This window comes from Antechinus flavipes, chromosome 4 (assembly GCF_016432865.1).
Source record: "Antechinus flavipes isolate AdamAnt ecotype Samford, QLD, Australia chromosome 4, AdamAnt_v2, whole genome shotgun sequence".
NCBI lineage: Eukaryota > Metazoa > Chordata > Mammalia > Dasyuromorphia > Dasyuridae > Antechinus > Antechinus flavipes.
In genome coordinates this window covers 444672219-444699438 of record NC_067401.1, presented here as the reverse complement: position 1 = coordinate 444699438, position 27220 = coordinate 444672219, and the positions used below count along the sequence as shown (strand labels likewise).

The 27220-nt window shown below is 34.4% G+C and overlaps 1 protein-coding gene across 1 annotated transcript in view; it reads right to left on the bottom strand.

The window, feature by feature from the left end:
* Nucleotides 1-27220, bottom strand: part of DNAI3 (dynein axonemal intermediate chain 3) — a 116973-nt gene that overhangs the window by 35376 nt on the left and 54377 nt on the right. Inside the window, exons 4-13 of the mRNA XM_051999214.1 lie at nucleotides 26407-26588; nucleotides 26008-26112; nucleotides 20833-20979; nucleotides 20340-20539; nucleotides 18635-18751; nucleotides 13952-14142; nucleotides 10664-10788; nucleotides 8230-8319; nucleotides 3113-3199; nucleotides 1438-1566 (exon numbers count right to left, since the gene is read on the bottom strand). Coding sequence (XP_051855174.1) covers nucleotides 1438-1566; nucleotides 3113-3199; nucleotides 8230-8319; nucleotides 10664-10788; nucleotides 13952-14142; nucleotides 18635-18751; nucleotides 20340-20539; nucleotides 20833-20979; nucleotides 26008-26112; nucleotides 26407-26588 — 1373 coding nt within the window. The remainder of the gene's footprint in view (nucleotides 1-1437; nucleotides 1567-3112; nucleotides 3200-8229; nucleotides 8320-10663; nucleotides 10789-13951; nucleotides 14143-18634; nucleotides 18752-20339; nucleotides 20540-20832; nucleotides 20980-26007; nucleotides 26113-26406; nucleotides 26589-27220) is intronic.

Below are 27220 nucleotides of genomic sequence, written 5' to 3'. Positions count from 1 at the left end.
CCAGGTATGGGGACTGGAATTGGGATTTAATTAACATAGGGAACAAATTCCTTTTACCACTTTAGGCTAGCACTATTTCTAGAGCTCACAGAATTGCTGAGAGCACTGAGAAATATGATGTGCCCTATATGAAACAGCTAGTATATGTTAACACATGCCATGTATGTCAGTATATATATACATGTACCCACATATATATATTTATGTATATGTACATGTACACACATATACATATATAGCCTATTTTGTATATATCTTGTATATTCTGAGTTCTTGGAACATTCTTTATTGCCTAAAGGCCTTCAATAGGTGCTTAATAAAAGGTGATTTGACTTGAAATACTTTCTGGCCAAACTGGACTGCTCCCCATCCCCATTCCTTTTCTCACATCATCTTTCATTCTCAGAATAGATTCCCATCACCACCCCAGCTCCATCTCTACTTCCTGTCTATTGCATTCCCAACCTGGCTTTGCCTGACCACTCTCCTTAGCTGAAAGTTATTTTTTCCTCTTAATTTTCCCTTAAAAGTCTTTCATTAGATTGTAAATTCCATGGGGATAGGGACTATCCCTTGCCTCTTTTTGTATACTTAGTGCTTAGCATAGTGTTAGGCACATAGTAAGTAATTAATAAATGTTGATTGATTGATAAGTGTAGGTGCTTAATAATTGTTGAATCAAACATTTGCCCATCTCCAAACTTTGGTTTCAGTGGCTTCCTTTTTAAGTCAGATGTTACACAATAAGATTTAATATCATAAGCAACATGGTGTAGTAGACAGAACTAGCCTTAAAGCAAGTTCAAATCTCATCACTTACTTTGACTAGTTTTATAAACCTGGGTGAGTCACTTAACAGCTATCTGTCTTGGGAAGCTCCAGAGATCTTCTTATTAAGTCAGAGGTTGGTTGCAATCTGTTTTGGTGCAAGGAGTTTGCACACTGGGACTTTCTGAAGCTGACAAAGTAACAACATATACATTGCCATAGTAGAAAATGACTTTTTTAATCTAGGAAGCATAATCATCTCATTATGTTGATAGGATATTCAAATTTGGAATCAGTCACCTTAGGGTATGTTCTAGAGTCCATTGCTAGCCTGATTTCAGAGAATCTCAGAGTTAAGAGGGACTTCCCAAAGGCTTGGCAAATCATCTGACTTCTCCCCAAACAGAAGTTTTATGACCTTGATTGTCATTAAAAACTGAATAAAAGGGCATGAAGTCAAAGTTGTCCTTATACAATAGTGCAGTTGACTTTTTTAAAGGCATAAACACATGAAATGCAATGCACGATTCTTGTACAATTTAAACAACTCCAATTAAAATGAAAATGACTTGTGCTTTAAAATGTACTGTTGTAAAATTAAACTGTTTCCATGAGAAAATATTGTAAGCAAAAAACAAAACAAAAATCCCCAAAGCCATTTTAACTCACCTCATAATCATCAGACAGCCAGTGTATATCTGTGATTATTTTTTTATGTCCATGTTCTATAGATGATACAGCACAATGTCTCACATATAGTGACTCCTTATTACTATCTGGTTCCACTAAAAATATGGGCTAGAGGAAGATTTTAAAACATTTAAAAATAAAATTCCAGATTGTAATTTCAGAATTAATAAATGAACTAATAATATGAAATGGTATTGCAAACAGACTAAAATTATTTTGTTTGAAAATCATAGCAAAAATAAAAACATCTACATTGGTATGACATCTACATTGGTATGTCTGTTATTTATCTCAGAATTTTCCAAGGTTTTTCCCTTTTCCTTCCTTTCCTGATGAGACACATCATGACATGGTGGATAGAAAGTCAGTGTTAAAGCCAGGAAGGTTGGGATTTAAGTTTCACCCCTGATATAGTCTTGGGCAAATTGCTTAAAGCTCCCCATGTTTTAGATAACTAGGGTAATTTATAATACTGTATATTGAAGAGAGGGTATGACCTGCAGTGGGTGGAGAAGTCTTATCATCTGTTAGTCTTTGTACCAATTAAATCCCAGGCCTAATGTTTCTTCTTCCTTTTCCTTAAGTTTCTTCCAAGATCTCACCTCTAAAGGTCATCACATTCACAAAAAACCCAATATATCTTTATATCTGGGAACTAATGGTTCTTCACTTGAAAATTTTTAGAGTAATGATTAAGGCTGAAATCCCACCACCTTTGTGGAAAGGAACTAAGGAAATATAAGGGCTAATGGCTTGGAACAAGGACCAAAAGTCTGTTCAAGAATCTTTTCTATAGTTTTCACACTTTTCCCTACTTCTCCATACTTAACTGGAAGCACATCACTTACTATCTTGCTTTTATCAGCCAAATAATGTCATCTTCAGATAGCACTTTATAGTGGAAGCCAATTTTCCTTATGACCACCCCTTCCACCTTCCCTGGAACAAGAGCTCCTTGACAACAGGAAATGTAGTTTCCTTTTTTTTTTTTTTTTATCCCCATCTCTTAGCATGTGGGCAGCTCTTAATTAATGATTCACTGACCCTTTGGCAGACATGGTAGATAGTTTTGGACTTATAGTCAAGAAAAACTGGATTTCAATCTTATCTCTAACATTTATTAGCTATATGACTGTGGGAGAAGTACTTAAAAATTTCAAAACCCCAATTTCCTCTTATATAAAATCTTACCTGTAGCACTGACAAGAAGATTTTGATGATTATGATAGCATTTCGGCTTCAGGGCTTACAAAACACTTGCAGAGGTTAACATATTTGATCCTCACAAGATGCTATTTTATCCCCATTTTACGGATGAGGAAATGATGTAATAAATATAAAACAACTTCCCCTGGTCGTCTAACTATCCCAGCCTTCATTAGCTCCACATGCAAGATAGGAGAACCCCAGATACAATAGATAAAAATTCCTGACCAAATACTGAGAGGGGAATATTTGGGGTTAACTGAGAAAACCTGAAAAATACTAGTGTTTCTTTTTATTAAGCTCTTATTAACCCTTAACATTTCTTTTATAATTAACATAATAATAATAGTTAACATAATTAGTAACATTTCTTGAAAAATTATTGAATGGGAGAGAAAATGAAAAGAAAATCCCATGTAGAAACAAGTAAACTTGGAAAATAACTGACCTTAAGTACAGCTTTCTTAATAGCAGTGCCAGCGCCTCTGATATTTACTATGCGATCAGTATGTGCACTAATGTCCCATAAGACTATCTAGGGGAAAAAAATGAATATTAGAAAGCAAATCAACTTAAATGACAGTGTTTAACTGTGAGATGCTTCACTTCAGACTTCAAGAGGATGAGTTTTGTGATTAGAATGCACACTCTCTCACCAATAGAGACTGTGACTCCTTATTGACTTGGTCAATGGCTTTTAGGAAATCCATCACGAGGCTGCCAGCTACGTAGAATCAAACCACATGGAGCTTAGCTAGTTAGAGTCTGGGACAGAGAGAAAGGGTGCTTCACGGGACCTGCAGTTAATAAGCCTTTAAGCTTGGTAGACTCTCCCAGAATCACTTCACAAGTAGAGACTTCAAGAGTCCCAATTATCCTTTTAGGATAAGAATTCACTATTTAGCAAAAATTGTTGGGATAGCTGAAAAGCAGACTGGCAGAAATTGAGTACAGACCAATATTTTACATCATTTACCAAGGTAAGGGCAAAACAGATACATGATCTGGATAGAAAAGGAAATATTACAAGAAAATTAGAAACCCATGGAACATATTACCTTTCATATTTATGAGTAGGGGAACAATTTTTGAATAAACAAGAGGTAGAGAGCATTGAGAAATGTAAAATAGATAATTTTGATTATGCTGAATTAATGGGATTTTGTATAAATAAAACCAATGTAGCTGGGATTAAAAGAAAAACAGACAATTAGGAAAATATTTTCATAGACATTTTCTCAGATAAAGGTCCCATATCCCAAATATATAGAGAACTTTGATAAATTTATAAGAATTCATGGTATCCTGCAGTTAATAAATGGTCAAAGGATATGAATACAAAGTTTTTCAATGAAGAAATCAAAGCTGCAGAGTCATATAAAAATACTCTAAATCTTTATTGACTAGAGAAATGCAAATTAAAACAATTTCGGCATATCTTACACCCATCAGATTGGCTAAAATGACAGAAGGGAAAAGTGATAAATGTTGGAGAGGGATGTAGAAAAAGTTGGGATACTGTTGGTGGAATTATAAACTGATCCAGCATTTTGAAGATCAATCTGGAATTATTTATAAATTTATAAAATTATTATTATAAAAAATTGTGTATACTTCTTCACCCAATAATACCACTGTTACATCTGTTTCCTAAGGCGATTAGGAAAAAGGAAAGGAACCTGTATGTTCTAAAATATTTATAGCATGTCTGTGGTGGCAAATAATTGAAAATTATGGGGATGCTCATCAATTGGGGAATAGCTAATCAAGTTGTGCTATCTGATTGTGATGGAATATTATTGTGCTATAAGAAAGGATGACCTGGCTGATTTTAGAAAACATGGAAAGATTTGAATGAAATAATGAAAAGTGAATTGAACAGAACTAAGAGAATATTGCCTATAGTAACAACAATATTGTACTAAGAACAACTGTGAATGACCATCATTTTAAGTATATATTTTGTTTGTTTTTCAGAAGCAATTGGCATTAAGTTAACTTTTCCAGGGTCACACAATTAGTCAGTATGTTTTCCTGACTCTAGGGTCAGTGTCCTAATCACTGTGCCACCTAGCTGCTCCATTTTAGTATTATAAATCTTCAAATCAACTACGAAGGACCTATGAAGATGCTGCCTCCAGAGAAAAGACTGATAAATAGAAATATGTATAGCATGCGTTTATATATGCATATACATACATACACATCTGTATCAAATTGTGGACTTCTGTAGTGAAGGGTAAGGAGAGAGAGAAAAAGAAATAATTGCACAGCAGAGAACAAAAGAAAACTTAGGATGAAGCACAGAAAAGCAGGATAGCTTTGAAAACAATGTGTAGTATTTATTATAGTTTTGCAAAAAAAAAAAAAGTAAACAGTATGAAATAGAGATCCATGGTTTCATATTAAATTATCTTTTTGTTCTGGGTACATGTAAATTTTTGGTTTTCAAGTTCAAAATGAATTAAAAAAAGAAACCAGAGTCTGAGAGAAAATTATCATGTGTGCTCTGATATTGTCCAATAGCACTTGAATCTAAGGTGGTACATAGGAACTTAAAATGATCAAGAGCCAGCCTTGGGTTGAGAAGAGCAAGGTATAAGTCCTTCCTAGGACACTACTGATTTGAGAGCTGAGCTACTTTTCAAGGTTATTGGTTGCAAGACTGGCACATATCTGCATTGACAGAAGTTTCCTCACTGGGAATTTCTACAGTGTTCCCTTCTGGAAAAAAAAAAAAAAAGCAAACAAAGGAATGAGAGAGAGAGAAAAAGGGAGAGGGAGAAGGAGAGGGAGAGGAAAGAAGAGAAGGTGAGAGGAAAGAAGAGAAGAGAAAAGAAGAGAAGGAAAGAGGAAGAAAAAGGAGGAGGAGGAGAAGGAGAAGGAAAAGAAGGAAAAGGGAAGGAGGAAAGGAGGAAGGCCTCCAAACCAAAAGACGCTAATATTATAACATATCAATAAATCCATTTTTTAGTTTGATGTTCTGTGATAAAAGCATATGTTTAAATTATTTTGTTTTGATGCAATTTTAACGAATAAATATAAAAATTCAATATCACGGTCAGATTCCTGAATTTATTCATTTTTCAGATATTTACTTAGTGATGACAGAACAGGAAGGCAGTCTTGTGGTTCTCAATGAGCTTTCCAGTGGGTTTTTCAGTCTTTGGAAACGTTTTATGTAATGGAAGTCACTGTTTTTGATTTAAGAGAAACATGTCTTATTTATCACCAGCATGATGAATAGTTAAGAACCATTCATCAAAGATCAGTGGAGAGAAGATGTTCTGGTCAATTTAAGATTATTTTTCTTTTAAGGAAGCTTGTATACACACATTCAAAAGAACACTGCTCTGGAAGAGGGCCTTTAAGGGAGCTCTTGCTGGGCCCAGAATGAAAAAGAAAAACCAAAATGTTCACTATTGTCTTTAGGAAACTGCCAAGTTCTTTTAAAGAGCCAAAACTTCTGTTTGAAACAAAGACCCATCGTTTTCAATACCAGTATTTCTTAAGAAGGTGTTGAATGGTCGCAAGTCATGGAATACATCAGCCTCTGAAGATTTAAATTAGTTAAGGAGGAGCAATAAAGAGAGACCTGATGGGAGTATGCAGGCTGAAACACACAAACAAGAATTAATAACCAGGAGAAGTAATATAATGGATGTCATCAAAGAAACATATAATTGAAAAGGAAAATAGACTGGTCATTTGGTGAGAGCAAGGTATAACTGATAGGTAGACTATGTGGTCCATTCGCATATTCCTGATGTCAAAAGAATTTGAGAAAGGTCCCAGCTTATTGAATCAACCCTCTATGGGAAGACTTATGGGGAATAGGAACAGGAGTTGCCTAGATCTATGTTCTATGGCATTAATTATTCCATCATTCTCATCAATGTTGTTTTTGTTGTTTGTTCTTCATTTTCAAAGAGGACTGTGATATCTGGGAAGTGATCCCTAACATGCAAATGAATTCCATTTAAGTGAGGGAGGGCTGGGCAAGGTCACCTGCCTCTTTCTCCTCCAGAACCATCTGGGTCCAGTGGCAAGATATAGTTCAAGATGAATGGAGATGGTCCCAGATGCAGTGGGAGATCTTTCCCAGTTCTCTGTTTGACTGGACCAAAGCCCAATTAGTGATTAAGGCTAGTCTTTTTTTTACCTAGTCAAAAAAAAAAATTCAATCTGGGAGGGGGGAGCCCCTCAGAATTTCTAGCCAAACAGAAGCAATTGCTATTTATGCTCAATCAGGACCAACCAATGAACCAGTGGGACCTAAATCATTAATGTGCTCAGAAACAGCAAGTGATCAGAATATAGTTAATTATGAGTTATAATAAATATGATGTTCTCCAATTTTGAGAGAGATAGCACATACTATACTCACTTCAGCTTGTCAGAACTAAAGCCATATAAATCATGATGTTTCTGATTTCTTTTCTTGTTATACTCTCTCACTTGGTAACCTCATCAGCTTTTGTGGGTTCCATTATCTTCTCCATCCAGATTTATCGCAAATCTATCTGTCTCCACTCCAACTCTCTCCTGAATTCTTCTCAGATCTACTCCTATTCCTCAATGGTCCATTGGATATTTTGAATCAGATATCTTATGGACAACGCAAACTCAATAAAACAGAACTCATTCTTTTCCCTTCCCCATCTCCAAATTCTTCTGAAATATTGAATATATAACTCTCCTTCCACTCACTCAAGTTCACAACTTTAATGTCTTTCTTGACCCCACATATCCAATCAATTTCCAAATCTTGTTTTTATATCTGCAATATCTCTGGCATACTTTTTTCCATTCATGCAATCACCACCCAGTTCAGGGTCTCCTCACCTTTCATCTGGAATACTGCAAAAGCCTTTTAATTGATTTTCCTCCCCCAAGTTTCTCCTTCTAATCTATCCTATAAAAGATACCAAAGTAATTTTCCTAAAGCTTAGATATAGCCATGTCACCCTTTCTAACTTTTGTCTTTGCATCCTTGAGCCAAGCTAGTTCTTAGAACAGAATAGGAACTTAATAAATGCTTGACGTGGTCAATCAATGTTTGCAATGTTAAAATTAACTTTTATTTCAGTAGATGAAAGAAACCTCTGCATTATAAAATATAATTTAAATTATTGAAATGGATTGAGGAAAAATATAAACACCATGTCATATCACAAGAATTGTCTAAGAATAACTTGTCATCTTCTGGACCATTTAGAAATTTTAACTTTTGCTGGCATAGTGTTTCTGACTAATAGCAACTTGTTGCCTCAGTTTCTCCCCATATAAAATGGGGTAATTGGCTCAGTCTCTGAGATCCCTTCTAGATCAAATTTAGAATCTGATGATTCTCTTTTTCCCTTCATGGGATTCTACACTAATGTGTATTTCAATAATGAATAAAACAGGCCTATTACTTTTATTGGTATCCCAGTTATGATAAATTAAGGCTACATTAATTTTATTTTATTAGAAAAAACTTCAACAGATTCTTATTAAAACTTACTAGGAAATGCTGTCTAAATTTCACATTGACTTAGGAGGGGAAAGAAAATTTGCACATACCTGTCCATTTATACAGCCTCCAGCAATTATATTCGGGTTACTGGGACAGAACCGGAAGCAGAAGATGTCTTCTGGGCTTTGTAGCATCAACTAAAACAGAACCCGTCCCAATGATACAAACGACAGTGAGAAAACACTTGGTTCTATACTTTCCTGGCTACAGACAGCTAGAGGAGCAAATGGCCCCATAGTGACTTTCTAATGAACCAACTACAGGAAAAGCACCAATTTCTTCATAGACAAAGTTCCCTTTCCAAGTTTGTCTTTGGAATGAGAGCTGCTTTTTTTGCTCTTTCTTTTCCGGTTGAGGCAACTGGGGGTTAAGTGACTTACCCTGAGGCCATATTTGAACTCAGGTCCTCCTGACTTCAGGGCTGATGCTCTATCCACTGCACCATCTAGCTACCCCTAATTCTATTGTCTTGATTGTCTTTCTGTTAGAATGATCACCTTGAAGACAGAAATTAGTTGTTGTTTTTTTGTTTTTTAAATAATCAGTAGACCGCAGAAAGTGCTTTGGGATTAGAGATAGTAATTCCCCAAATTTGCTAATTATTACATTCTGGTAATTTTCCACAACTTCTGTTCCAGTCTTTTCAAAATCTAACTTTAATACAAAATGATCTCATAATTTTGATTAGAGAAACAGCAAGAGAATAGATAATTAGTATTGTCATCTTAAGAAATTATCTGCCCTCTTTTAGGTACTCTTCAAAAGATTGGAAAACGTTTCCTTCTTTTCAAAAGCATGGAAATACAGGACTTTTGTGGGGGGGGGGTTAGTTTTACTTGGTAAAGGCATAGATAATGTTGTATGGGAAAAGGGAGGATTTTAGAAGAAAAAAAAAGTTTAAAGCCAAGTTTTAAAGCCAAGAATTCTTCAGAGGGGATGCTATACAAAAGGTATTAAGTTTTGGACAAGCAGCTAAGTGAGGGTATTCTTCTCATCCACTGGCCAGTTTCCCAAGGGACTAAAACTAGGTCAGAAACAGACCAGAAAATAAAAATGGTATTTCTGAAACCATTCTTTTCTTTATGTGTGTGTCTATTCTCTCTGTCTTTCTGTCTGTCTCTCATCTCTCTGTCTCTATTTCTGCCATCTGTTTCTGTCTCTCTGTTTCTGTCTATCTGTCTCTCTCTGTCTCTGTCTCTGTCTGGTTGAATTTGAATCTGTCTGAATTTCTATCTTGCTGTGTGTCTGTCTCTCTTACTCTGTCTCTTCTTTATGTCTCTGTCTGACTGTCTCTCTTTTCTGTGTCTTTGGCTGTCTTTGTCTATCTCTGTCTGTCTTTCTGGCTCTGTCTTTTCTTTATGTCTCTGTCTGGCTATCCGGCTGTCTCTCTCTGTCTCTTTTTCTGTGTCTTTGTCTGGCTGTCTCTGTCTATCTCTATCTGTCTGTCCGTCTCTATCTGTCTCTCTCTTGTCTGTCTTTTTGTCTGTGTCTGTCTCTCTGTCTCTCTGTTTTTGTCTGTCTCTGTCTCTCTTTTCTGTGTCTTTGTCTATTTGTCTATGTCTGTCTTTCTGTCTCTGTCTCTCTCTTCTGTGTTTCTGTCTGTCTGTCTCTGTCTCTTTCTGTCTTTTTGTCTCTCTGTCTCTCTTCTCTGTGTTTTTGTCTGTCTCTCCCTCCTCTCTGTCAGCTCACTTCCAGGACACAGCTCTTCTGACATCAGCCTTTCAATCATACTGTAGGGAGAGTTGATGAGTCTAGAACAATACTGGCTTACCATGGCTAAAACCTTGTCTTAACTGAATGGTTCATGACCACCATTGCAGACAGCAATGTCTAGATGCTCCTTTCCAGAGCATCTCCCACCATTAAAAAAACAAAAAAAACAAAAAAACAAAAACCCTATTTGCTGCTGCCATCTTCTGGTCAACCAAGGTATTCAGAAGGAACTGGGGCTCTTAATTTTGAGTTTATCATAAAGTTGTCATAAAATACTTATAGCAAAACCTCTCTGATCCTGACGAATGGAAGAGAAATCTAGTTTGAATTTTGAAAAATCTAAAAGACAGATGATTTTAAATAAATTCTAACTTTATTCTTATAATTACATTCCATAACTAAATCTATCTACTAAGTATTTCCAAATCAAAGGGTTTGTTAGTCTTCTTGTATGAACAGGTTTGTTTCACTCGCATGAAATTAGAATATTTTTGCACATAACTATTATGCTAAAATTCTTAAACACAGTTAAACATTCTCTTAATCTTGCTTATGTATTCATTTGTTTCCATCATAGGTAGGGCAAAAATAAATTTAGGTTAAGTTTGAATGGTCACAAATTTGCAATTAGTGAAAATTAGATTTTTAATGAGATTTTCATGTATCATTGACCAGAACAATTATGAAGTGCTTTGATATAGAAAATGACTGCATTTCTATGTAACAACAGGATGTGACTATTTCAAATTTATAATTATTTTTAAATACCTGAGGATGTATAGGATCAGAGAAACTCCAAAAGAGAATCAGGGATGGTTGCAAAAGTAATCTGCCCAAAGCGTTCACTCTTTCTTCATAACTGAGTCGTTCTGCTATTGATACTGCTATTAGCCCTGATTTTTAGAGGAAAAAAAGAAAAAATCAAGAAATCAAAAGTTAATAGTTTTATAGTAAGAGAGTGCTCAATGCTCAATCTTTTACTTTTCTATGAGGAGTTTTCTCAACTCATATTTTACGATTTTAATGAAAATACAATGCAGGAATCTCAGAGGGCCTTCTTTTTTTCTTTTTTTAAAAAATAATACTTTGAATTGAGCAAAGTCAAGAGAACATTGTGCACAATAACAAGATTATGTGATGAACAACTGTGATGAATTTGGCTTTTTTCAACAATGAGGTGACTCAAGACAATTTCAATAGACTGTGGAGGGAAAGTGCCATTCACATCCAAAGAGAAAACTATAAAGACTGAATGTGGATCAAAGCATAGTATTTCCACCTTTTTGTTGTTGCTTGTTTGCGTGGTCTTTTTTTTCCTTCTTGTGGTTTTTTTTTTCACTTTTGATCTGATTTTTCTTGTGCAGCATGAGAAATATGGAAATATGGTTAGAAGAATTGCACATGTTAAGCTATCGGATCACTTGCTGTCTTGGGGAGGGGGACAGGGGAGAGAGGGAGAAAAATTTGAAACATAAAATTTTGCAAAGGTGAATGTTGAAAACTATCTTTGCATGTATTTGGAAAAATAAAATATTGTTAAACAATAAAGAATAAACATGAGGAAACTAAAAAAATAGTACTTTATCTTTTCCCCAATTACACATCAAAATTTTTTAGCATATAGTTTTACAAGATTTTGAGTTCCAAATTTTTCTCCCTTTCTCTTCCTCCCTTCTTCTGACATTTTCATATAGTTTATACATGTGCTATCATATAAAACATATTTCCATATTACTCACAGTTATAAAAGAAGATACCAACCAAATGAAAAAATGAGAAAGAATATAAGTGAAAAAATTATACCTTGATCTGCATTTAAAGTCCATTTATTCTTTATTTATTTCATAATTTCCACCTCTGACCCCTTTTTGTCCAAAAAATTTTTATGCGACCCCAGGTATTAATAAATAGATGTACAAATAAAAATATTTACTGACAATAAATCAAAATTTTGTGATCACCACATTCAGTTTCAAGACCCCATATTGTAATTCGACCTGGAGTTTGAGAAGCTAGGATTTAAGAGACTCTAGATAGCTTTGATTGATAGATTTGATTTGATTAGAAAATGCCTTTTCATATCATTTATCATTTGGGGAATGACTTGTATTATTAGAAATTTGACCCAATTCTATTTATATTTGAGAAATGAGGCCTTTTATCAGAGATACTTGCTGTAAATATTGCTTCTCATCTTTCTGCTTTCCTTCTGATCTTGGTTGCATTGGTTTTATATGTACAAAAGCTTTTGAATGTAATCAAAATGATCTATTTTGCATTTTGTAGTATTCTTTATCTTTTGTTTGGTCATGAATTTTTCTCTTTCCCATGGATCTGACAAGTTGATAATGATCTTTTAATTTGCTTATGGTATCTAATATCCCATTTACTTCCTTAGTTTCTTTCTTGTTTATTTTTTGGTTGGATTTATCAAGGTTTTGGAGCAGAAAGGTGAAGTTCCCTACTAGTATAGTTTTGCTGTTCATTTATTCCTATAACTCGCTTAACCCCAGAGGATTTTCTAATATAGACATAATAAATAAAAATAAGGCTATAATGGGTAGATGGTTTGAATGGTCTGTCAGAAATCTGGGATTATTTATTTCAGGAATTTAAGATAGCTGACAGGTAGTTTTGTATTCCAAAATGAGGTCTGCTCTCTCATCCTACCCCTCACCCTCCCCTCCCAAAGAAAAGGGATTAGCTATCTCGACAGTCTTGAGTCTATCTTGCATGATCCTTTAAAGAGAATTTTTTTTTTTAAAGAAGCAGATATGATCTCTGGTAAACTGGCAACAGCTGACATTTTCAAGCTAATGAGTTCCATCAACTTTCACCTGATCTGTCTGTAATACCCAAGTCATTTTTCCTAACACAAAACTTCCACTGAAACTTTCCCCCCCAATTGTGCTCATAAAACTGTTCTGGGGAACAACTGTTTCAGAGCTCAAGATGGTCAAGAGCTGGCAAGAGACAAGTGTGACCCAGGCCTTCCCACAAAACTTACCATAAAGTACTGAAATGAATATATTTTACAGTCTTATGTGCTAAGACTCATTGAAATATTTGTGATACAAAAGCTTGCAATATGTTGCTTTAAAATAGCATTTATAATAGCATACTTTTGTTTTCTTCCTGCTTTGTATTTTTGGAGGAGGCAGAGGCTGCCCACAAGTGGTTGCTAATTCTGTAGTTTATCGCTCATTACTTTAGGAGAACTGTTGAATGACCAATTAGTCAGCCATTTATTTATACTATTTGAAGATTTATATCTTAGGGGCTACATTTTTCTCACCCAAATGATTATAAATCTAGTCAGGATGAAATTTATGGCAATTAAGAGAGATTCTCTACAATCACTGGGAAAAAAACAAACTGTCTAATTGAATATATCCAGACTTTGATACCTGCAGTTTAAGATTCAAATTTAAGATTAAGATAAAGATTAAATTTAAAATTCTTTGAAAGGCATAGAGACTTTCCACAAGTTAGGAATGATACTTGATTGGAAGCATCATTGACATTCCTGTTTTCAGGGCCCCAAATCCAATAAATGCTAATTAGTCTTGGGTGAACTTTTCATTCATAGAAATAGATTTCCAGTAGAGGTGAATATATAGGGAATGATGTAGAATAAGAGAGAACGCTATATTCTACACTATATATTCTGTGCTGTATAAAAAAGGGCTGTATGGCCCTTTATATATTCATATAAACTTATTTTCTGACCCCCCAGATCAGATAATAAGGCTTTTTATATAGAATTCACAAAACATGTATGTCATCATTCTTAAATTGTTTCCAAGTTTTTTTATGTGACCCTGGATATTATTAAATAGATATACAAATAAAACATTTAATGACAATAAATCATTTTTATAATGATTATAATTTTGTGACCCATCTCCAAGAAATGTTTCCTTCTTGATTCTATAGGCTGCCCAAGTTCATTAATAGTTTCCTAACTTTTGGAATAAACTATTTAACATTTAGATTTTTAAAGCAATCAATTTCAGTAGCTAAATAAAAGAGAATTAGCATCAGATCAATTATTACCATAAATTGTGGGATGCCAACAAACGCAAGTAATGGTTTTTTCCTTTATGTTGTGAAGGTCTGTAAAAGACTGATATTCTTTAAGGTGGGAATCTGTTTTATCACCAAAAGAGGTTTCTTCCTCAGCAAGTGCCTTCCAGTCATCAATAAATACATTCATGATTTCATTTTGTTGCAGTGCCATTTCAACACTATTGATAGAAGAAAAGTTTTTTTTTCTTAACGATTTCAGATTATGGCATTTAATGATACTATTAATAATATTCCAATAGCCACTCCTCCTTCATGTATACAAATATCTATACAAATTATTGCTTATTTTCTATGTGATCACGTATAGCATGCCCTTTCACTTTAGAAAATAAGACTAGAAAAGTGGAGCTTTAAATGAAAAGCAATCTTCCCAAATAAACTAAATCTGAACTAATGGCAGGGAGAGTTAATTCATACTAATGAACTAATGTTCATGTCTACCTAGGTAGCAAGTAAAGCAACTGGATCCTGGAGATAGAGCTTCCCTGCTCATCACACTCTTGAACCCCTAGGATCTAAAGTCTATTACTGTGAGTATGATATTTATGCTCTAAAAGTGACTTTTTTTATACTTGACAAACATCATTAAACATTAGAATATCTGTGCATATATGTATATAAATCCAGTAATCTATTAAATACAGTTTGCATTTTTAAAAGCATATAACAAATTTAGCATAGTTTTAAAACTGTCTTGCTTGTACATGTCTAATTCTTCACCTCCTTCTGTTTTCTTCTGCCTTTAAAAAAAAGAGATGATTTCTTTTCTCTCCCTTCCTTCCTTCCTTCCTTCCTTCCTTCCTTCCTTCCTTCCTTCCTTCCTTCCTTCCTTCCTTCCTTCCTTCCTTCCTTCCTTCCTTCCTTCCTTCCTTCTTTCTTTCTTTCTTTCCTTCCTTCCTTTCCTCCTCTATCTCTCCCCTTCCTTCCTTACTTCTTTCCCTCCTCTTTTCCTCCCTTCTAACAAATACTGTTGTGGTATTTATCCTCACTTTCTGTGTTTCTGTTTATTATCTTAGCACTCACAAAACTGTTTATTTCCTCTTGTGTATTTAGCCTGCAATCAGTTTAGCCTGCCATTGGTTGAGTGATGGTCCCCAGGCTACGGTCTGTCTCACAGACCAACTAGCCCACAGACATAATTAACTGACAAGGATCATAGTATTAAACATTCATCACTCACCAAATGCCAAGGCAAACTGATTGCAGGGCAAATACACAAGAGGAAATAAACAGCTTTGTCAGTAGTGAGATAAAAAGATAAAATATAGCATATTTTAGCCCTCAGTTACTTCAAAATGGTTCTGTCATCTCATCAATGTGAGTCTCGCCTCATAACAGTACAAATCACAATCCATTCATGCCCATATTCATGTGTTTCTATAGTTCTAGAAGAACTTCTCCAACTTGCTAGAGGGCTTTTCTTCAGGCATTTGAGCATTCTGTAGGTATTAAGAAGTACCTGGGTACTTCACCTTGCCTCTGATGAGCCATGTTCTTTTCCAGTTATATAATTTGGGGTTGTCATCTTTTACATTGCTTCTTGTATACACATCTTTGTTGGCAATGTCCTGCATTGCCTTGATATCCACCACAAGTCTTTTCATTGCTCTTTGGGACATCTGAAATCCTGAGACTTTGAAATTTGTGGAATCCTATAATTAGCAGCCACATAGCAATACCAGAAGGATATTTGTTTTTAAAAAGTGTATTTTCATGTGAGGGAGCATTGAAATCATAGCATAAATCTTCAAATATAATCCAGCCATTCTTTCCTCCTTTTCCCAGTTCACTATCAATATATAAGGGGCTATACAATGTACAATATACAGCTACAAATAGCTATCTGGGATTATAGATACTGCTAGACCAACTCAATGGAATGTCCAAACAGCAGCATCTCGTAATGTGGATAATAGACATTCTTTGTCTGCTTGCAGTTTTTTTTTTTTTTCCTGTGTGGCTTGTTAAGCCAATCCATGATTAATGATCACAGATCTTTTTTAGAGATCTCTATGTCTTCTGGGACTTGCAGGAATCACTATGTCATCTCCAAAGAGGGTTATTTAGAGCATCTTGTCACTTTCAAGGAATCCCTCTTCAATTTGTGTGGAACATTTCCCATTGTGATAGACACTTTTTGGCAAATGCATCTTTCTTTGTTTGATATGGATTGTCAAGGGCTAGTTTGAACCTAGTTATCTCTGTTACTCTATCAAGAAATCTTAGGTATAGAAGACAACTTGTCACATATGTAGTTATAGAGTGTATTTTATTCTATTGAGGCAAATGCTTTAAAACCAACAACAATGAGAAACCATAGGATTTTATATTCTCTATATCTTTCAGGCAATTGAATGTCCACAAAAGTCTTCCTATTTCTTTTTTTTCCTTTTCTTTCTTTCTTCTTCCCTCTTCCCCCCCCCCCCCCCGAGGCAATGGGTGTTAAGTGACTTGCCCAGGGTCACACAGCTAAGAAGCATTAAATGTCTGAGATCACATTTGATCTCAGGTCCTCCTGACTTCAGGGCTGGTGCTCTATCCACGGCGCTACCTAACCTCCCCCTTCCTGTTTCTTTTTAATGATTCCATCTAGGATACTTATATTATTCCACACATAAATGTGCAGTTAGTTTTCATTAAAATTTTATAAAGAAGAGAAAGTAGCCATATGGAATGGGATACTGTTAAATCTCTAAATCCTTTTTTTTTTTTCTTTTTGGTAGTAATAGTGCTTGTGATTTTTTCACATTATTTTGGCATCTTCCTTTTTAATGTCACAGAACCTTCAAAACAGAGTCACCTCTGACTCTGCTTTTTCCCATGTGCACTTGACCTGTTATTTCTCAACTTCATTTTTCTAAGTGTCACTACCTTTTCCTTCTTTCTATAAGCTGAGGAGAATGCTCTTTAAACTACCTACCACAGTAAAGCATCATTGAAACAGGATTGAGTTATTCTTATTATTTATTTGATCCTCAAATCATTCATGTAATAGAGGTATATTAGTGGCAGAAGTATAAGCATCCAAATGTGATAGTTACACAGTCAACAGATGATAGAAACAGGTTCTTTTCATTTTCACCCATTTGTTGTTCTCCTTCCAGGTTCATTTTTATGACTGTAGAGATTGATATGGCTTAGGCAAATCTCATGTCAAGCGTTCTGCAGATGCATTTTCCTTTACAACATTCTTGTGTTTGTGATGAGACATCACCTCATCATCCACTATTCTTCATCCACTATTCTCTTTGATAATGTTTTTCAAATGAATTTATATTCTAAAGGTGCTTTCCTTGGCTTCCACATCTCTTTTATTGGCAAAGAAATAGATCAATTACCAGCTGAGACAGTTTCTTTGGCTTCTTTGGAGTAACAGCTGCTTTTAACAACATCAATTATAATTCTGTAAGAAGTGGTGATAATTGTAGGTATTGTCTTTTTCTTTATTCTACATGGTAGAAAGCTATTCCACAGATGGATTTTTTTTTAATACATCAGACTGGACCTGTTATAATTTCTTACAATGATTTCTCCCAATCTTGACCCTTTCTTCTAAACTTAGTGTTTATGGTGATTTTCTTCCAACTCATGAATTACAGGCAATTCAACTCTTAACATAGTGATGTCCTTTTGGTGCTCTTCAAGGGCAAAGGACAACAAGTGATCAACCAACTACAAAAAGACAGCATGAAATTACTTTGATTTAAGTTAGTTCCTTTTTAGTAAGGCATTGATTTCACTTTTAAAAATGTTATTCAGTGCTCACCATCTTTCTTTTCTTTCTCCTCTCCTCTCCTCCTTCTCCTCCTTCTTCCCCTTTCCACGCTCTCTTCCCCTCCTTTCTCCTTTTCTCTCTTTTCTTCTTATCTCCTCCCTTTTGCTTTTTCTAAATTTTCCTAAATTCCTAACAGAACTCTTATAGTTTATAAATCATTGGTCTCTTCCATTTCTTAATCCTGAATTTTTTCGATATCTTCTCCTAAAACCATTTTAGAATTGAAGGCACCAGATAATTAACTTTGTCAGAGATCTCTTGTCTAATTTTTCATAGGATTTTTCTACCTCTTCAATCTCCAGGAAAAAAAAGATGTCAGTGTATAAATTGCAATTATCTTCATCGTGTTCTGTTTGATTACATTCCTCATAAGCATTGCAGGTATGATAGCTGATATTTATATCATGCCTTTTTCTGGTATATGGAATTTGTTTGGGGCCTCTTTTCCTGAACCTTGAACTCTGCTAATCCTGTGGGACTGATCCAACTTTAGTTTATGTCATGGCTCAGGTCCTTCTGTTGAGCAACCCACAACTTCCAGTGACAAATCAAGCACTCCAGACCATCCTCCCCAGAGATCCCTTCCAGGAGTGGGTCTCCCTCAATTCTCTATTGTGAAGCCTTCATGTGTCCAGGGGGAAACCACTCAGGTTCCAACCCCAGCCCTACTAAGGCAAAGAGGCAGTGATGTTATAAACAAAGCAAGTAACTTATTCATGGAGAAGTAAAATTATCTGCACACTTGCTATTTGGACTAGACCTACAGTAACCCAAAATCAAAATACAATTTTATTTTTTGCTTTAAGTTTTAATTTTTTTGCTTTATATTTTTGCTTTAAATGCTTTAAACTTTTTAATTTGCTTTAAACTTTTACCTCAAGGATACAGAGTCAAGAAAAGTTTTCAGTTCTTCTGCCTCCAGAAATGTTTCTCTTTCTTCTTCTGAGAATTCTCTAGGCACATATTGTACAGCAGCATTTCTGGGAAATTTCCTGGTTTGTTAAAAAAAAAATGTATATTCCGTATATATCCAAAGTATCACCATGAAATTAAAGTCAAAATTATGTGACAAGTAAAATGGACATCTCTTCAAAGCTTTTCAACTGAAAGTTTATTATATTCCCACCCCCCCTTACTCTAGACAAAAAGGTGAAATTGTTCTAATATAATGGTAACCTGTATAGTATTTTAAGATTTGCAGAGTACTTTGTATAAATTATCACAACAACTCTGGGAGATTGGTGTTATCATTATACTCTTATTCTTTTCAGATAAGGAAATTGAGGGAGACTCAGTGAGCATCTGAGTGAGAATTTGAACTCAGCTCTTCCTGACTCTTACTCCTAGTGTTCCATCCACTGTCACATATCTACCATTAAAAGGTTATCTTTCTTTACCAACTCTATCAATCAGTATTTATTTGTGAACCTTTAAGAACTTTATCTCAATGTGACTATAATGCTACATTATCATTTTTCTATAATCATTACTTATACATAGGAGTTCTTATATTTTTCAAGTTCAAATATCAGAAAATATATTAAATAAAATAAAATCTAATATTAAGATAATTATTTTAAATAAAATAATAAATGTTTCTCTTGATAGAAAAGGTTTCTATATTTACAAGGCAAATTAATGGCTAAAAGTAGAAGAGTTAGCAGGGATAAGAAATAAGAGATAATAAGAGACAAACTATAAAATGAACTGGAGTAGAATTTATCAGAAAAAAAAACATTAGGGTTAGTAATCATTGATCTCAAAATTAAATTTTAAAAAAATTCAATCAAGACAGAAATCTACATTATATCTCAACCATATTAATGTTTTAGATGTATGTATGTGTGCGTATATATACATGCATATGTGTATATATACATGCTTACATAAACATTTTTTAGTTTAACTGCAGCCTACTTGAGAAAGCATGGGGAGAAGAAGGAAAAAAGAATAAAGTAAAAAGTGCACAGCAGAGAACAAAAGCAAGCAAAGAAAAGATGGACAGTTATGAATACAATGTGTTAAAAATAAAAAATTGTAAAAACCATTAATATAATATCTTCTATTATTGTGTATGCTTTCTTGAAATGGAAATTTATTGTTACATATTTTGAATCCACCCTGATGTTCTGCTGGGCACAAGGCAATGGTTTTTTGGTCTCCTGGCCCAGTCCTGACCAATTTTTTTTAAAAGATTTTTTTAAAATCAGAACTAGAAAACTTGGTAAGAAATCTCCCTTTATATATGTGGGTGAGCTTTGCTCGGTAATTTGAAGTTTGAGGGAGTGTCCCTCTAGGGATCTCTAAGAAATTAAGAAATTTCTTGCCCACATTTCCTATTCAGAGTCTGACCACACTGCTAACTCCGAAACTGGTTCTGCCCTTTGAGCCACACTGCTTCTTGGCCATCAGACAAGAGGCTCTAAACAGAGACTTTCAAAATGAAATTGAATTAGTTTATAAATCTACATTTTATAGTTTCATATTTATTTTTGTTTTATGATGCATCTTGATAACCCTGAGAATTAGAAAGTTTTCTTTGTAAGCACTAAACCTGAGTTAAACCCACTTCATGCTCACCATTGGGTCTGAGTATGGTTATCCTTCAATACTGGGATAACTTGTAAGGCAATATCTTTTTCGAGCTGCTTGATGATGAAGTTTTTATCTGGATATGCTGTACATTCAATGTAGCCATCTTTTACACTTGAAGCATTATAATCATCAAACTCAATGGGTGCACCAAATAGTCTTCGTTCCCGGGAAATTTTAAACGTGGCCTGCAATGCATGCAAAAAAATAAATTACTAGAGAGTTCTGGGATTTTTTTGTGAGGGTGGGTAAAATATCTTCACTTTTATTGAAAGAATGTTTTCTTTATTTAAACCAAAGGGAATCAGGATGCCCAAGAATATGATGAAGTTAGTAGGGAGAAACCATGGCTGATCAGCTAATTGTCCCACCATATGGTAGTGATTTAAGGATAAAATCAGTGAATGGTGAAAGTTTTTGCCTTTCTCTTGAACATAGTGTTTCAAAATATTATATTGAATTAAAAAGCATTTATTCTGACCCTGACTGTAGATTCACGAACAGATTCTTCTTCAATTTCTTTCTCACTTCCTAGGGAAACCCAAGGTTTAGGAACAGGTGGTTTGTAAACATAAACTTCTTCGTAATTTTCTTTGACTTCTTCAGTAACCGTCTGCTCTTCTGGAGGCTAGGGTTAAAAAAAATCCAATTGTTGCTTTTTCATCAGTTATACAATGAACTTTTCACAAATTACATAAATGTTCTCTTATCTGCACACGACTTCCCCTTTAAGTCTTCCTCTAATAACTACTTGGCGGCTGAGTTCTTGAAGGAAAAGCCAACAGAGAACAAGATTCAGCTGGTCCAATCTAAACGGATCAGGCTATGAGTATAGACTCAGGGATAAAATATGTGTCTATGAGCTGAATTTGAAAGGCCTCATTATCAGGTTGATCAGAGGGGAGGATTTTTTCCCCTACAGTAATTCTCAGAGACCATATATCTAGTAAGTCTACTAGGTTAAAAGTCATATTTATTTGTTGTAATTTTCACTAGTGAAGAATTTAAATTTAGTGAAGAACCACTCACACTAATACCATCTTCTCAATCAGCAATGGGGCTCAGGATACCCTCACATGCATTTGTGCCTCCTGGAAAAGCTACCCCACATTTGAGATAGGGGTCAGCATCCTTTCAAAGATAGTGAGCGCTCATCAGTGTGAATGCTTTTTTTACCAGTCAATCAATAAAAAGTCATAATAGTTCATGTTGAGCTATTGATATTGAATGTTTTGTTCAGGGAATTTCAGAGTTCATAAACATGGAAGTACATTTGTAGGTGATGGAGAGATCAAGGTATGACCATCATCATCAACATTATTATTAGCTGAAGCTTATAAAGCTACCACAAGCAAATCAAACAAAACCAGTCAGCGTACTCCCATCCAGGATTAATTATATTTTTCAAACTGCTGCAAATGATGTTGAATCACAATTGAAAGTCCATTGTTTTATCCACGTATGTCAATGAATATCTTAGGGTTAGAAATTCCTTACATATCTTATTTATACCTCTAGAGTCTATTTCAAAGAAAATTGTTTATTTTTTGTGAAATTTATAAATCACCAAAGAAAACTCGTAGGAACTATATGGAAATTGGGTTCATGAAGCCCACTTTGTTCTTAATAGACTATTTATATTATATTATTTATTTTATTTATGTTAACATGTAAATGAATTCAAACTATTGAAAAACCAAAGTAGAAGACAAGGTTATTGTATACTACCCTTGACTCATTTTCCTGGTTATAATGTATTCCTGTCTTTATCAGTCAATAGCAGGGGAAAAAAAATAAAATTAGGGGTAGCTAGTTGGTGCATTGAATCTAGAGCATCAGCCCTGAAGTCAGGAAGATATGAGTTCAAAGCTAGCCTCAGATACTTAACACTTCCTAGCTGTGTGACTCTGGGCAAGTCACTTAACCCCAATTAACTCAGCAAAAATAAATAAATAAATAAATTGAAAAAAACTTTACTTCTGTGAATATTCCAGTTGGCATAACTGAAGCTTATTCCTCTCTCCCTACAGAGATAACCCTTAGAAAGGACACTGGAGAGTGAAAGAAGAAAAATAATTCAGCCCATCTTTTCCAGCCTCTAAACTTCAATCCATGGAGAATCCTACAGAAAGGGTCTGTAAGTATAGATTCACTGATGATAATGTTATTTTTCCCCCCTTTAGATTGTTTCTTTTTCATTAAATACCTCTAGAATCAAGATATCAGTTTTCTACCCTCCCTGATTTTATTTGGGATTATTGAAAAATCCCTTCTTTCCCTCATTCTTCTTTTTCCCTATTATACATGTCGCCAAATAGCAATAGAGTTACAAAAATCACAAAGTTTTGCTGTTTTAAATTCCAACACAATTCTGAATAAATTCCAAAGGTATTTTTAAGAAGTCAATTTATTACAAAAATTTTACATTGTTAATAAAAAAAAATGTAATTTAAATAAAATTAACCTTTCACAGCAAAGGAATTTGATAGATAGGCAACCTTCATATTTGTAATATGTTATATTAATGAAAAAAGTGTTTCTGTGAACTGAAATGATCTAAGAGAAATTTAATTTTCACAAAAGAATAATTTTATAGTGGGGGAAAAACTATTCCTGACCAAAGGGTTGACATTGAAATTTTCTAAGAAATAGTATTAAACATATGTAATTAAATAAAAGCTTGAAAAAGTGTTCAAATTATCTAATAACAGAGTTTATTGCTAACTATCAAGCAAAGAATAAAAATAGGGAGACACCAAAGTTGTCTATCATTATCCTGTGTATAGTCCAAATGGAAAAGAGATTCTTCACAGAAAAAAAAAATCTTCCATCCAGTTCTGCTTATGGATGGCAATATATACTTAGTCTATTTCTATGACTTTTGTTTCTGACTTCTGATCTATTGATATTTATTGCAAGATATTTCATTTCAAGATATAACATTGCAAGATATTTCTTCCTCCAACACCATTTTCTTGGAATGTCATAGAATCTAAAAGTCAGAAAAGATCTCTGAGATCATGTAAGTGATCCAAACTAGAGTAAGAATCCTATCCACAAAAGATTTTGCAAATAAGAGGATAGTGAGCTTCAATTCAATTCCTAAGACAATTTCTATAACTATTCATTAAAGAGATAGTTTGTAAACATCTGGAAAGGGAAGCCGTGAGTACAAAGTACCCATCCTGACTTCAAGAATAGGAAAGCTTAGACTCAACTTATTTGCCTTTTTTTGGCTAGGATTATTGAATGAGTAAATACAGGGAATGATTTCAAATTAATTTTCTGATAGAAAAACAAAGATTTTAATAAAATTATCTCATATAATGATTGTTAAGAAAGAGATATTTTGATTAAATAACACAAGCAGATGGATTCAGAATTGGTTGAATGATCAAAATTAACTGTTAATATTTCTTTAAGCAGGTCTCTCGTGTAGTATTCCAGGATTCTGTCATTTCTTTAAATGATATTTTTACACTTTTATCAATGACTTGCACAAAGGCACATTCATCAAATTGGCAGATAACACAAAGTTGGGAGGGCTAGCTAACACACTGGATGGTAGGCTAGAACACTGAGCCAAATCTATTAAGATGAAATGCAGTGGGGATAAATGTAAAGACTCACACTTGGGTATTAAAAAATTAATTTTACAAGTATAAAACAGGGCAACATGGATAAATAGTAGTTGTTCAGAATAAGTTCTGGGGGTTTAGCAGACTCCAAGCTCAACATGAGTTAGCCAAAAATGTAAATGTTGAGTTTATCAAGACAGACAGGAACTGGGAGGTAACAGTCCCACTGGATTCTGCCCTCATCTGGTGTTCAGTTTGAAGTATCACAATTTAAGAAGGGCATTGATAAGCTGAAAAGTTTCTAGGGGAGGGCAAACAATAGTAAAAGTATTGTATCCCTAACATATGAATTGAACTTTATAAGACTCAGTGAGAAGGAAAGTGGGCAAAACATTAATTTTCAATTATTTGAAATTATGTCCTATGGAGGAGTGATTAGCCTAGTTATGTTTGGTCCCAAAGAACAGAATCAAGAGCAATGGATAAAAGTTGGTAAGAGACAAATTTTATAACTTTCAATCATTGCTCTTAGTTTTGCCTCTTGGGCTAATGAGAATAAAGCTAGTCCCTTTTCTACAAGACAACCCTTCAAATGTTTGAAGATTCTCTAAACCAAAAATTAACATTTGCTTCAGCCAAAGCCTCTACTCTAAGTTGCCTAAATCAGCAGCTGTCCCACCTGACTGCAATTCCAGCATCTCTAAATGCATTGGCTCCCCAGAAAGCAGGTTTGCTTTGTGTTATGCACAAAAGGACACCTATCTCTCATCCTGAATTTGCTTTCTTTTCAGGGTTATAGTCACGGACTCCTTGTTTAGGTGCAGTTAACAAAACTTCCCGGTAAGATTAATATTTTTTTATTCTTACTCCAGCTGGGTTGGGCATCCCTTCACTTTGGTACCTCACCCTCAATCTTCAGTAAATTTTGCCTAGTAAAACAGCATTTAAAATATAAATAGCATGGACTTCTGTAAGAAATTGAAGACTATTATTTAATCATAAATGATTCTTAAAAAATTCCTTCATCCCTATCATGAGTAGAATGTTCTTGTAAAATGATCTATTTTTTAAATACTATTTTTTTGTGAAATTGATAAGCCACATTTAATAAAATAAGATTATAAAGTTATTTAGGCTACATTTGCACAAAATTGTCAGATTAGAAGATCATCTATCTACCGTTGGTAGGGACTTGAGAGACCATTTACTCCACCATTCTTGTTTTACAGTTGAGGAACTTGCAATTTCTTCAAGGTCATATCCATGGAGAAAATAAGAGTTAAGAGATGATACTTGAACCCATGACCTCTGATTCAAAGGCCAGTGCTAAATACACACTGAACCACACTGTCTCCTCTCATCAAGTGGACCGTTCAATCAAATAATTAGTTTGACTAATTTTAATTAATGGATTAAGTCAAATCAATTGATCAGATTAGCAATATTCAGGAATGATCTAAATTGGCTAGCTAGTACATACTTATGATCTTTGCTAGCAGGGAGGCTGAGACAGGTGAATCTCTTGATATCATAAGTTTAGCATCAATACGGGTGTATCAAATAGCATCAAGTTTCTCTTCAAATAGGGTGAGTGTAGGGGTCCACTAGGTTCCCTAAAGAGGGGCCAATTTAGAAACTCTTTTGCTGCTTAATTGTGGGATCAAGCCTTCAAGCAGCCCCTGTGCTTCCGGTCTTGGCAAGATGGGGAGACCTTGTCTTCAAAAAAAAAATTTTTAAGAAGAATAGCATGAATCAGCTATTGCAAGGATTTATATTCTGTATGAACCAACTACTGCAAGGATTTATACTCTGCACTAAGTTCTCTACACCCACCAGGAAAGTCTTAACTATCAGGAAATGAATTTGTTTGTCCTCCTAGAACTAATGTAAACCTAAAGGGCAGCAAAGACCAATTGTTTTTTTTCTGACATTTGAAAGATGATCTCCAGAGGAGTGACATTCATCCAAGTAGGACATGAGCTACCGTGTGGTTTTGCCAATTAGGAACAGGCTCAGTCTATTGATATGACTCCTCCTGACTGTAAAATAGTTGATACAAGGTGTAGCGATCTGCTTACTTTTAAAATGTTTTCCTTGGCCTCTTCAGTTCCAACAAGATAAAAGTTCTGTCCATATTTGAACTCTTTATCATAAACAATCAAAAGCTCTTCTCCAGGATACTCCTGCATGAATAAGATCAAGAGAGAAAGCCTCATGTTTTTATGCCATTCTGCAACTAACATGCAAATTCAGATTTGTCTAGTTATCAAAGGTTCCAAGAGGTATCTGTGATACCAGTCATTCTTTATAACTCCGAAATCTCAATTGTAATTTTCCCAGAGTAATCGTTTTTCTGTGTCCAGTTTTAGATCTTTGAACTCTTCTATTTTCATATTTTAAATAAGAAATGAGAAGCCTCTGGAAAGAAACTCTTACAGAAGGTTTGATAATCAAATAAAAAAGGAATCTGTACAAACCATCACAATTTTTTTGACTGGGTGGAAATCAGATACTCCGGCTCTGTTCTTCAAGTCTTGGATTATATCTTCTTTTTTGATAAGTTTATGGGGTTGTTCTTCTGTGACATCTTCTTCAGGTCGGCAGCTAAATATTTCCTGGGTCTTGGTGGTAAATACCAGAGGAAAAATCTCTGGGTGACCTAGAAGGGACATAATGAAATCTGAGATAAATAAAAATAAGTATTGAAAAATTGAAAAACAGGAAATATGTTTTAATGGCTTCAAATTGTTTTTCTAAATAATGAAGATTTTTAAAAATTTTCCTTTCTTACTTTATTTTAGACTTAAGGGATAGGCCTGTGGTTGCCCAGAGCACTGAGAGATTACATGATTTATTCAGACTCACATAAGTGGTATATGTCATAGGTAGGGTTTGCCCCAGGTCTAATGGTATGGTTAACTCTCTCTCAGCTTTTCTACATTGCCTCTAAATTTATAAAACTTTTAAATTATAAAAATTTTCCACATTCTGTCTCAGTCTTGTAAAGATATATTAAAAATATATACATGTATATACACACAAACACGCATATGTGTGTACATACACACAAACATATTTACATGTACATACATTTACATATATTTATATGCTCATAAACATACACATCTATTTACACCTACATATTTACTTTTAAGATATATATACCTATAAATACATCCATGCATATACATTATATAAATATGCATATCTACATATATAAATATATACATGTATATACACATGAATATACAGGATACATACATATATTTATGTGTATATACATTATGTGTT